Below are 13,718 nucleotides of genomic sequence, written 5' to 3'. Positions count from 1 at the left end.
TTTGAAGGATAATCTTAATTCTTTAGGATAAATGAATTCTTTAGAAGATTCTTTAGAATTTCCCATCTGTTTGATCCATAATTAGTGGTTAAACGTCCCGGCATTATTTAAAAAATAATCAAAAATAAAATAAAAAACAAGTTTTTACAACGGAAAGTAAGGAGCAGCATTAAAACTTAAAACGAACAGAAATTATTATGTATATGAGGGGGTTGCCCCCTCCTCAACACCTTGCTCTTTACGCAAAAGTTCCTTAGAACTTAGAACATTCTAATAGGTATTCTTAAATAATTTGAACAAAAAATCAAACTTTAGTTTAAAAAGCGAGGTATTGAGGAGGGGGCAACCCCCTCATATAGGCTACGTGATAATTTCTGTTAGTTTTAGTTTTAATGTTGCTCCTTACTTTCAGTTGAAAAAAAACTTGTTTTTTTTTTAAATTTAATTATGACACAAGATCAGAGTAGATATTCAGCATTGCGTGTAGTAAACTTGTAAGCTCTTTTATGCTGTCGCGCCAGAAGGCTCTGGCTCCCATTGTTACAGGTGATATGAACTGTAGCCTGTTTGATCTTCAAAGTCCCAAGTCTGATATTTTGCTTAATGCTTTTGCTGATCTTGAAGTCATCTTAAACGACTAGAATTTTACGTATATTCGTATTAGTGGCTCAACTTCAATCTGTGACTTAATATTTACGCCGAAATCAATTTTAGCTTCTTCTCTCACATGTTGATATTTCCATGAATGTTTCTGACAATTCTCGGTTTCAAGTGATCTTGATATCCTGCAATGTACAAGCAGTGTTTCAATTAATAATTAAAGCTCGATGTGGAAGACTGACTGGGAGAAAATCAATCTTGATATTGAAGAATGTCTGGGGTAAAATCGATCTTGATGTGGAAGAATGACTGGAAGAAAATCGACCTTGATATGGAAGAATAACCGGAATAAAAATCAATTATGATATGGCAGAACAACTTGGAGAAAATCGATCGTTACACGGAAGTATGCCTGGGAGAAAGTCGATCTATCTGCTTACAAGTCAGTATCTGAGGGTAATATCAAAACCAATATCAACTTTTCACCTTAACTTCATCACCTTTTCGAGCCTATATCTGACCAAAATCAGCGAGATAAGCAGATTTAACTTAATGTATTTATATATTGCACTGAAATTATGCACAGCTTGAAGCTTGCTGAGGCTGCTCTCGAATGAGATCAGGTTCCAAAATGGAACCAGAATTTTGAGCTTGTTGAAGCCTTTCGTGCTTCTAAGTTTTGTTCTAACTTATGGTGTGAAGCCTTTGCTGAGTAGTCCATTTTGGAGAAGGTTAGATTAGCCTAAATATATCTCTTCCTATTTGTCACCTCATAACCCATAACTCGAAGCTAATTGTGAATCTGAATTTGATATTGAAATACAAGGGTGTTGCAATTCGGGTTTTGTGTTATCCTTGTTCAGTGTTTCGAACTTAAAAAACACAAAATTCTAAAGGTCAAAAGGGATGGAGAAGGGAGATTATGGCCGAGAAGAGAGCTGAAAATATCTCGCAACACCGGAACAGCTCCAACCTTTTATACCCAGCCTATCATCCCCAGGGCGTTCTTCAGGGTTATTTTCAGCCTTAGACGACAAATTTCCTTTCGTTTTGTCTCTCCTAAGAAGGTGGTGAAATGCCATTAGTCACTTTTGATTACCAGAATCACGCAGGATTGGAGTTACGAGGGAAGACACATCTAGTATACATTATGCTGCCAGTAAACCCTCTCCAAATTTTCTGAAATGTGGGAAATTACATTCTAGACAAAGCAAATAAACATAAATTTGTTATTTTAATTTATTTTTAAACTTGTTTTCGTTTCTCTGTGAAGTGATGAATGATGGGAAAGGGAAAACCTTGATTTAAAAGAAATTCATAAACGCTTTAAAAATGATATTTTTTTTGTAATATTACCCAAGGAACATTGCCTGTTTAGATCATTGCACGCATCTTTTCTCTAAATTTCAAGATGGTCGAAAAACAATATTATCGCTAAATGGTGTAGCCATTTTCAAGTCCTCTTTTAGCCCATTGGCACTTTTCCGATTTTTTTTAGCCATAAGCAAAAAATTGGTGATTTTTGGTTCGTATTAAATAAAAAAACAAGTTTTTTAAACTGAAAGTAAGGAGTGACATTAAAACTTAAAACGAAAAGAAAATATTCCGTATATGAAAGAGGCTTTCCCCTCCTCAACGCCTCACTCTTTACGCTAAAGTTTTTTATTGTTTAAAAAAGCATAGTTGTGAGAAAGAGTCAAACTTTAGCGTAAAGAGCGGGGCGTTGAGGAGGGGACAGCCCCTTTCACGTACGGAATAATTTCTGTTCGTTTTAAGTTTTAATGTTGTTCCTTACTTTCAGTTTAAAAAACTTGTTTTTTTATTTAATTTCTGATCGTTTTTTAGTTAATGCAGCTTGTATTTTGGCTCGCCGTCATTGAATAAGTAAACAAAATTTGCATAAAAATTTTACTTTTCTTTTGCTAAATGGCTGTCTCTAAATTTGGTTCTGACGTAATTTACAAATTAACTTACGTAACGAACTTCTATATTCGTATGTTCTTCTTCTGGAAAAAAAAACTGAGTTACATATTTTTGGAGTTATGAGCTTGAAACCTATGTTATAGGGTTTTCTGATACACCGAATCTGACAGTGATTTTCATTAAAATTTTTTCACTTTTAAGGGATGTTTCCCTCCTCTTTAAAAAATCAGGTAAGTTTTCTCAGGCTCGTAGCCTTTGATGAGTAATACTAAACTTAACAAAATTTGTATATTTAGAATCAACATTATAAGACCATTCTTTTGATACATTTATTGACATCAAAGTTCCATTTTTAAAAGTTTCGCTTGCTATTGAGCCGTATCGCTTGTTTTATTTTATTGTTTTTTTTATTAAGTATATGTTATTACGTTTATGAGGGGGTTCTCCCCTTAGTCAATACCACGCTCTTTACGTTAAAAGTTAAAAATTTTTTTAATTCAAACACCCCTGAATCACAAAGGCCGTTTAATTAGAATAGATAGCTCTTTTGAAAGCACTAAAAAAAACAAAAAACTGTAGCGTAAAGAGCGAGGTATTGACTTGGGGGAGACCCCCCTAATATACGTAATAATTTCTGTTCATTTTAAGTTCTAATGTTGCTTCTTACTTTCAGTTGAAAAAACTTGTTTTTTTTAATTTAATTTCTGATCGTTTTCTAAATAATGCTTGGAAATCCGGTGCCCCCTTCATAGAAATGTCCCTTACCCCAAAGAAACATCCTCCCCGGAAAGATTGTCCCGAGTAACCCCTGGTAATCCCCAATACGATTACCCCTGGGGAAAAAAAAACAAAAAACAAATAAACACGCACCCGTGATCTTTCTTCTGGCAAAAAATGCAAAATTCCACATTTTTGTAGATAGGAGCTTGAAACCTCTACAGTGGGGTTCTCTGATACGCTGAATATCATAGTGTGATTTTCATTAAGATTCTATAAATTTTGGGGGGTTTTCCTCCCTTTTTTCGGAAGTCAGCCAAATTTTTTCAGGTGCATAACTTTTGATGGGTAAGATTAAATTGGATGAAACTTATATATTTGAAATCAAAATTAAAATCTGATTCTTTTGATGTATCTATTGGTACCAAAATTCCGGTTTTTAGAGTTTCGGTTACCATTGAGCCGGGTCGCTCCTTACTTACAGTTCGTTACCACGAACTGTTTGAAAAATAGCAACATAAACATAAACACAACAGAAAACCTTAATTGCAAAAAAACAATAAAAAAACAAAACAAAAAAAAACAAAGTATTTCTTAAAATGAGAATTTTTAAGAGTGCATAGCAAAAACTGAGTAAAATGTTCTTTAATACGTTTAAATCGGGTTTGTGTTCGAATTTTTCATCCCAAGGCTGTATAACATCTTTAATTTAGGATTGTCGCCATTTTCCCTCTTGGTCAGGAACTGCTATTCATCCTCTATATTAATCAATCAATCAATTTTTATTCAGCAATAGACTTCCTTCTTTCAGCATTTTATTCACACGGTAACACAATTAGCAAGTAAACGCCACCAAAAAGAGCGGCAGAAAAACAGGAAGTACCAAAGAAGCGACAAGTTAATTCCGTGATTCGCAGATTCCCGCAGGAAGCTTGGATGGCGGGGAGGACTTTAGCCGTTCACGGCCACCCTGATTAATCCATTAAGAAGCCAAACTCTTCACTACGCAACTCCATCGAGCCTGGAACCTCTGATTACGAGACCGAACTGGTCACAGGCTTAAAATAACACGATGGAATTCCGCTTTTAAAGGATAATCATCATTTTCAAATGGTTAACTCAGTCAAGTACTTGGCTTGAATCGATAAAACAAGATAAAACAGGCACTGAATTTGTCCAGAAATATTCAATCACGAAATGTACGAATATGTCAGAAATTCTACCACTATAAGCCTTTTTAAAGCTATACGATGAAGTCGTAATGTGTTTTTTCGTTACTTATGCATTGTGCGGTACCCACCGCTATAGACTGTACAAGCAAATACTAATGGAAACCCGTCAAACGGGTATTTGCAAGAGATAAATTGATCGCAAAGCGTGGTTTCTTATTGATTTTGCAATATTTAAACTGTTGTTTTTTGGGGTTTAGGGGGGGAAAGGTACCTAGGTTAGGTTATGTATTTAATTTATGCTACTCTTTAACCCCCTCCCCCCTAATGTGAAAATATTTGGCCCAAAATTGTGTCTATGCTATTATATATTCTTCCTATTTTATTTCATTAGCATTAACCAAACTTGACTTATTTCTTGGGTACCGTATAATGCACAAGTACCTTTTTTCAATACATCTGCCAAACATTGTAAAGTAAACAGCCAAATCATACAAGTAATAAATAACCTAAATTGCAAGTGGTCTTCAATTTACAATAGGCCGAGAGTAGGCTGCTTTAAAATCCCTTGATATACAAGGCAATGTCGAAAGGCTTATCAACGTGGAAACCATGAATCTGCGAAAATTCGCGATATTCTCGTGGCAAAGAGCATTTTTTTTTATCCAGAGATATTTGTGCATACGGCTCGTCTCGTTTGACTCTACCTTAGGAAGCTTGTGTAACAATTTCAGAGAGTAGATTTCACCTTTTCTTAACTCGTACCTACAAACAATCAAAAGAGCTTACACCATCGTCTCTTTTAAATTCTGGATGGTTGATGTGTTTAGTAAAGTTACCATGCTAAGTAGTAAGATAAGATTTAATACGACAAAAAGAAACGTACAACACACACACACACACATATATATATATATATATATATATATATATATATATATATATATATATATATATATATATATATATATATATATAATAATGTTAGTAGTCAGCAGAAACAGTCAACATCAAATATCCTGTATTCCCGACCTTAAAGCAAGGGTTTATGGTCGGGAATGCAGGAAGAAAGGAACGAAAAAAGAAAGAAAGAAACATACATACAATACGATCAGTAAAAATATTCAATATCAAATAACTCCCTGCAAGGCTCTATAGCCGAAAAAACACCGGAAAAACAAGGCTCTATGGAGAAAAAAACAAAACACTCAAACATCCACCCGTGACTACCCTCTCAAACCTCAGCCAGTGCAAAATACTTTACATAATTATCAAACCAACCCAAAATTCCAACTAGGACTAGAGACGTCAACCGCAAGTGGTCGTTAAAGAAATTACAATTTAAAAAAGATAAAATAACTAAAAAGAAATTTAAATAAATTAACCAGAGATCAGAAATTCTTCTACAATCCTTCTGAAGGTACCAAACGAATGAAACTTGCTAACCCACTTAGGTAAGGTATCCCTGGCAGACTCACAAGGAGTCAAGGGTTGAAATATCTGTGTGGGTATATACGAGATACATGTGGGACCCGGAGTTTGAACTCAGCTGTAGCAATGCAGTGCAGGGCCGACGCAAGGACTGCAAGGACATACAGGAGGCCAACGAAATGCATAACACTCCTGGTCTTACCAAATAACTTTTAACCTGAATAGAGGTGGATTTAGGGGCATTATTGTGATCATGTCCTGCAAACTGGGATTTGAGCCTGATTAAGAAGGAAATTTGTTGGAAATCCTGTAGCCAACCCAAAATGTAACAACGGTTCTAAAAATAAGAGCTGTATTTTTTTTTCTCCTTTATCGTGCAATAACTTGCAAATGGTAACATAACAACCTAGACAAACATTTCCATATGTATTTGGTGGCTGCTGAAGAGGGTGGGCGTTGCAGATTGTTTCTATCCCTTCCCAAGTGGCCGAAATGTGTTTTGGGGGAAAATCGAGTTCAAATTTACCCACACTTCGTCCACCTTTGAACAATATTATTTTATACACTGCTCATTTAAGTTCCTAATTTGTTCATAGTTGGCCATGCTTTGGATAAGTTTGGACAACCACTTATTTACAGAGTTTTTCTCTTCGATTCAACAGAAAGAAAGGTCGCTTATATTGAAAAAATTAAAAAAAAAACATGGAAAATTAGACTAAGATCATGTTAAAAATAAAGCAGGACTCAGAAAAATCCAGGAACACCAGAGACTAGAACTTTTATTCTTTGCAAAGTTTTTTGTATGCCTTTGTAACTTTACAGTGCCCTCACAGCATGAAAGTCAGACAGTTCAATTGGGAGACCTGAGTCCTTCTTACAAGTAGAATTGTCATCATCCTCATGTTCACTGTTCTGGCCTTCTTCCCAGCTAAGTTCTAAGTTTCAGCTAAGGTCTAGGTTCAGGGACTCTTGTAAATTTTTTCGATGCAATGCTTTCTGTCAAAGCACGATGTAACTCATTTTGAAGGTTGAATGTCATCCTTTGCCAGCTCATCCCTGAGGAGCCTCGGAAACACCTTTTTTTGGACTGAATTTTTCAGGGTTTTGCATCTTGTACTCCTCAAAGGTTTTTCTCCAGATTTGTTTAATAGACCTAAATAATTCTACATCAAGGGGTTGCAAGAAATGGATGCAATTCACTGGTAAACCAACAAAAGCAATATCTTCTTCTTTGCAGACCTTAATAAGCTTGTACAAAATAGATCAAATTAAAAAATGGGAAGCAATCAATTAGGACTAGACACTCAATAATTTTGCAGATGATAAAGTAAGAAAATTAGATTTAAATAAATGGAAAATGTCGTTACTAAATGAGAATTTTGTTAAAATTCGGCCTGAAAATTTTTGGGGGACAGGAGGAAAGGGCGCTAATCAAGATTTTGCCCCGGGTACAAGAAATGCCAGAACTGCCACCACAAAAAAAAATTCAAAGTTACAGCTAAAAAGTTTGACAATGGTAAAAATGAACACACGTGGGAATCTTTGAACATGCACCATCATGCGGTCAAAGTAACCCCATTTTTTCCCCTGAAATTGGAGGGAACTTCGAACAGCGCTTCTCATCTTGAACCTTGGGAACTATCAAATGAATAGTAACCTGGTCTTAAACATTCTATATTTTTCTGTTAGTTGACCAAATTAGAACTTCCTAAAAATATACTCACCTTTACAAACTATACACAAATGGGAAATATATTACTAGCTCAACAGCGCTTGACAGCAACAATACGCGAGCTAAACTGAAGAAAAAAAATGGTCTATATTAAGCCTGATATTATTCTGGTTTGAATGACACCTTGTAGATGATATACAGAGATAGTATGTTCGGCCAATAGATGCCACAAGGGAGTTACTGTTTTGTTCAAATTAACCCACAAGGTTAAAAGTAACCCTGTTTGACAGTATGTTATCCAGTGCTGTCTTAAACTATTCACGCTTAAATTACTCTGTTTTCAGAACCCAAAAACTGACATAAAGGGGTAGGCTTATATTTAATACGATAGACCTGTAATGGTTTATTTCTGAAACAAGGGGAAAATACTACACCGGGTGTTTTTTCTATTAAAAAAAAGGTAATCAAAACTTAGCCAAAAAAAGAGAAAAATATTTGCTCACCTTATATTGATTTGGTAAATCTCCGCAAGCCCTGATATTATGCAAGTAGGAAAGATAGCCAATTACTCTCTGTCCGAATCAGTAGTCATTTTGAACCTATAGCTGGTTAATAAGTTGAATGAAAAATAGGACAATGTGTTAGAACTTTAGTGTTATTAGCGCTTTTTGCCTCTTACACTTTATTTGCCAAAAATGAAGGATCCTAATTGCCGTTATTAGCCAATTATGACATGCCCCCACATCAATTAGGACCAATCAATTTAAGAGAATATTATGTCAGTCGTAGGAATCTTACCCCCACCCCCTTGATCCGCCCTGCAAAAAAAAAAGGAATCGATAATGAGTGCCTCTGTTAATGTGATGTAATTTATTTTAGTGCTTACTATTATTTTTGGTAGATAATGAAAACGACTGGAGCTGTTGGAACTAGCCAAGAAGCTTTATCTGAAAGTGACGAAGAGGATGGAGAAGAAGCAGAAGAAGAACTTGAAATGAGCGATTTTTTTGACGTAGATGAAGACGAAGACCTGGAAGAAGATGATGACGATGATGAAGATTTTGACCCAAAGAAGATGTAACTTGGCTTTTTCTGGTTTCTTCTCCATTTGTCTTGTTGTTTAAGTGCTTCAGAAATGTATATAAAAAGCTAAACAGTGTATAAACAATGTATAAATAGTCAGAAAATGTATGTAATTAGTTTTGAAATACCAAAAACAAGCAGTCGTCACACCAATCGAGATCATTTTCACCTCTTTACTAGATCTCAGACGATTGTCGTAAGCTTAACTTTGCACGGGGAGGGGAGTAGCCCTCCTTGGGAAATAGGGGATGGGGATGGAGGACATACTTCACCCCTCAGGCTCGTCCAAAAGAACCTTCTGCCCATGGAACAGCTTTGCTGGAAATGCTAGGTTTTGGCCTCGTCCATCCGAAGAAAATTTTTTGTTCCACCCCAACCCGCCTCAAGGGTTTATATCTTTGTGCATGCATTCATGTACTTACATTCAAGTGACTTATTTTCTCAGACAAATGACTTAAACTTACTTCTAGAAACAAAGGGAGGAGAGATGCTAACCAGGTGTGAAATAGAGAAACACTGCCACTCTGAAAACTGTTCCAAAAGACCTCCACTGCAGGAAAATAGTAAATTTTAGGCTAATAACCAGAATTCTGCAGGATGACCCCTCCCCCCCTGGGATTCTTCTCACTCTCTCTCCCAAGAAGTCCGATCTGTGCGGAAAAATAGTTGTGCCCTGAAAGTGAGATGTAAAAACAGATGTTCATATTTCCTTCTTTTTTTTGCAAGCTGTTAAAAATTGCTCTGACTATTTATTTATTTTGTATGAAATTTTAGGAAGCTCCAACTTTTCTATTTAGGTTTCTGGCCATATTTAAATAATTTGGTAGTTACTCTTGGCTTGTTAGCCATATTTTGACATCTTTAATTCTGATTATATTTTTAATTGAATATTTGCATTAAAATTATTTTATTATTGATTAAAAGGCTGCTTATGCAAGTCACATGACATTTGGGCAGACATTTTTGCTTATTCTGGCTAATGTTTTTCATATGATGCTGGGTGATGTCAAAGTCCCTAGAAAATTTTACTCCGACCTTGAACAGAAAATGTATAACCGAGAGATTGAGTTTCAGGGAATTCAGTCTGAAATAAAAATTTAGTAAAATGTTAGAACTCAATCCTGGAGAGTTAAAAACTAAGTAAAAGTGATTCATATTCTCTTGGCCTCTGACAATTAGTTATGATAAGATGCTGCCTTAAGCACTACTGTGGTTAGCTCCATCAGCTGCATAGGTGGTGGCAACACTACCTGCAGAGCTTGAGTGCCATAGGTGTATCACCTTACCAGCTATAAAAATTTTGAGCAAATATTATATGTAAGTACTAAAAGATCGAGCTTTGCTTGGTGATTGTCGTGATGGTGATGCGATTGTCGCTGTCACTTGTCTTTTAACCGCACCTTTCTTTGTGCATCATTTTCATTTGTGATTCATTTTGATGCTCGTTGTCGCAATTCTTTTAACCATAGATTTTGTTGTATTTCATTTTCGTTTGTGATTTGTTCTGATGCCTGTTGTCGCATTTCTTCAAAGCATTCTTGGGATTGCGATTCATGAAAAATCATCTTTACTTTAAAATTTTTGTCCATCTTTTGCTTTCGCTGTTCGGATTAGTTTTGTCGCGTTTGATGGTCCAGATTGATGGACAAAAATTCCTACAATTGAATTTTGTATCTTGACAATGAATTCCATATTGATTGCACTGGAATTCTGTCCCATTCAATTATGGATATTTGATTAGCCTGGTTGTTGTTCTTCCAAGACGCATTATTTTCAACAATTGTGAATCTGCGTTTTTTGGGTAAAAAAAATCTCTATGCATATTTCTAATTCTTACATTCAACACATTAAGCACTTCAAAACTGATTATAAAGATGACAATTTTCTTTCTATTTCTTTTTGTTTTAGTTGATTGAGGCTCTATAAGTTTAATTCAGAACTTTCGATTCTGACTATTGATTGTAGCCACTGTCATAAAATTGTCATGACTTCGTCCGTTAAAACGAGCCATCTCCTAATCTTATACCGTAGGTTCGATACGATCACCCTTGGGAAAAAAAAAAAAAATTCTACAGTCGTGACCTATCTAGTTCGTTTTTTTAAGGACAGAAAACGTTAGTGTGCCAGTTTTCAGAAAAAATTAGCCGTTTACGACAAAAAACGTAAGTATAAATACACGATTATTGCTTGTTTAAATATAGGAGATGAGATAATAAAGAGAAATCAAAACCATCTAACATCAAATTCTGGAACTAAATGGGATATTGGTATTATATATGATTTCAGAGAAAAAAGATTAACCAAATTGTCGTGACGTCATCCGTTCATACGAGCCATCTCCTGATGTTAGACCATAGGTTCCATACGATCACCCTTTGGTAAAAAATGAACTTTTCCGAAGTCTAGACCTATCTAGGTTGTTTTTCAACCCAGAATATGATGGTGTGCCAATTTTCAGAAAAAAATCATTGTGCCATTTTCGAGAAAAAATATATGCATATATGGATAATTACTGCTCGTTTAAAGATAGAAGATAAAAGGGTGAGCAGGAATCGAAATCATTTAGCATTACTTTTCGGTACTAAATGAGATAGTGGTAACATACACGATTGCAGAGAAAAGGAAATATATCGAAGTGGAACTACCGATAAATGAAAATTTTCTACTCTCTTTACCTTTTTCTATAAACAAATAACCCTTGCAAATATTGGTAGCACAGTCTTGCAAAGGGGATACGCATTTGATTTTATTATACCAAGTGTCAGCTTTAAAAGTTGTGTTTCGAGTTTGGCTCGAACACATGCGTAAACAAAAAATCGGGAAAATGAGTTTGGTTTTTGAGTTCTACTTTCTTTATAAACATTTTGAATTTGTACCGAAGTTGTATGGTTATATTTATATTACATATCAAAGTTATTGTATTATTATTTGTGCTTGCGCGTGTTATTACATGTATATCTCCGATTTGAGGGTTACCACCACCCATGGTTGTCGTCAGGAAAGGGCAGGAGGGCTAATACCCCCTCTGGGAAACAAGATGACTTTTAAAAATTTATTCAGAGGAATATGAATAATGCTCCCATTCAAATACTGGTAAGAACAAAGCTCCTGGCGGTACTCGTCCTGTAGTGACGGAGTGGGTTTGACATCAGCTTGGCAACACGGTACCAAGGTGTCGAACCTTGTTGTAGCAACACACTGCAGGGCCGACACAGGGACCTTAGCAGTCAAAAAGTGTCGTTAATCTGATTACTTACTTTACTACCTGGTAGTACTCGCCCCCCCCCCCCAGGGATATTTCATGGCTGGGCTCTTGCTACCGCCTTTTTCGTTGATAATTGTCATATTGGTTATACCTCATCTTGCAAAACAGTTTCGTTCATGAAGAATTCTCGTCTATTGTATGTGCTAAACTTACATTTAGCTAGCAATCATCTTGTTGCTGATGCCAGCAGCACATTTAGCTGGTAATGATTTTGTTGGTGATACTAGTGGTACATATGGTTGGGCTCTTGCTACCGCCTTTTCGTTGATAAATGTAATATTGGTTATACCTCGTCTTGCAAAACAGTTTCGTTCATGAAGAATTCTCGTCTATTGTATGTGCTAAACTTACATTTAGTTAGCAATCATCTTGTTGCTGATGCCAGCGGCACATATAGCTGGTAATGATTTTGTTGGTGATACTAGTGGTACATATGGTTGGGCTCTTGCTACCGCCTTTTCGTTGATAAATGTAATATTGGTTATACCTCGTCTTGCAAAACAGTTTCGTTCATGAAGAATTCTCGTCTATTGTATGTGCTAAACTTACATTTAGTTAGCAATCATCTTGTTGCTGATGCCAGCAGCACATTTAGCTGGTAATGATTTTGTTGGTGATACTAGTGGTACATATGGTTGGGCTCTTGCTACCGCCTTTTCGTTGATAAATGTAATATTGGTTATACCTCGTCTTGCAAAACAGTTTCGTTCATGAAGAATTCTCGTCTATTGTATGTGCTAAACTTACATTTAGCTAGCAATCATCTTGTTGCTAATGCTAGCGGCACATTTAGCTGATAATCATTTTGTTGTAAAGACCAGCAGTGCAATAAGTAATAATGGATATGGGTAGCAAAATTATCGTTAATGTTGGAAGAAAATAGTGCTACATTAGGCCTTTTGGTTTCACTTTATAACTTTTATTATCTTCGCTTCTTGCTTTCCTTTTGTCAATGCGGGTTTGTCTTTTCTTTATTAATATAAAGTGTATTTTTGACGTAATACCTTAAATTCGGCATTTTTTCCAAGACCACACTGCCTGTCTATGAGGAACAAATAAACGTTCAAATGGTGATTAGTCCATTTATTAGACAGTGAAAACAGATACAGAAGTAGAAAATTTACAACTCAAGACCTTAGATGAACCCAGCTATTGAACTCTCTCAGACAAATCTAGTGGATGAACTGGAAATATTTATTTTGCTCTGTATAAATATGTTAGTTTTAGTTTTAATGCTTTAGTACATCTGCTGATGATAATTGTTGTATATGTGGTTGAAATTTCCAGACTTTTGTATGTGTTTTTCAATGTCTAATAAATGGGTTTATCCCCATTTGAACGTTTATTTGTTCGTAAGATAAAGGGCAATCCAATAATTATATAGTGTCAATTAGGAGGTATGTACGCAAGAATTTTTTTTCGAGGGTTTAAATTAGAAAAAAAAATCATATAAACGAAAACAAAATAAAGGCTGAGACAAAAAAAAAAAAAAAAATCAGCTCCTTCTAATAAACAGCAGTTTGTGCTATTTTACTTCAGAGAAGAAAAATTTATTTCAAGTATTTTTTCTGTCCATGCGGCAAGCAATCTTCAGTTCATAGAAAAAAGATCAGTGCAAAAAAAAAAAAAAAAAAAAAAAAAAAAAAAAAAATCAGGATGGATCGCTAGAAAGCACCGTAGAACTAAAAGACCTTTCAAGATAGAAGCAGAATAAAGAAAAAAAAAGTGTAAATTGAAATCTATATCTAAATTCTGAAATTAAGTCAATTTGTTCATAAATGAATTATAAGAACTGAATTAGAGCAAACTTCTATTTGCATTAGTGAAACAAAGAAAAACAACCTATTAATTCTATTGA

General features: G+C 35.3%; 1 protein-coding gene across 2 annotated transcripts in view; it reads left to right on the top strand.

Annotated features, from left to right (window-relative positions):
• l(2)37Cd (general transcription factor IIIC subunit l(2)37Cd) overlaps nucleotides 1-13,507 on the top strand; it is a 28,964-nt gene extending 15,457 nt beyond the window's left edge. For both annotated transcript variants that reach the window (XM_089098606.1, XM_089098605.1), the window contains exon 3: nucleotides 8,414-13,507. In XM_089098606.1, the coding sequence (XP_088954732.1) occupies nucleotides 8,414-8,593 (180 nt within the window). In that variant the 3' untranslated portion in view covers nucleotides 8,594-13,507. The remainder of the gene's footprint in view (nucleotides 1-8,413) is intronic.
• Nucleotides 13,508-13,718: the final 211 nt, after the last annotated feature.

This window comes from Artemia sp. Qi Xiang Cuo, chromosome 13 (genome assembly GCF_049724085.1).
Source record: "Artemia sp. Qi Xiang Cuo chromosome 13, ASM4972408v1, whole genome shotgun sequence".
Lineage (NCBI taxonomy): Eukaryota > Metazoa > Arthropoda > Branchiopoda > Anostraca > Artemiidae > Artemia > Artemia sp. Qi Xiang Cuo.
Note: the sequence above shows the minus strand (reverse complement) of the source record. Positions and strands in the feature narration are given on the sequence as shown.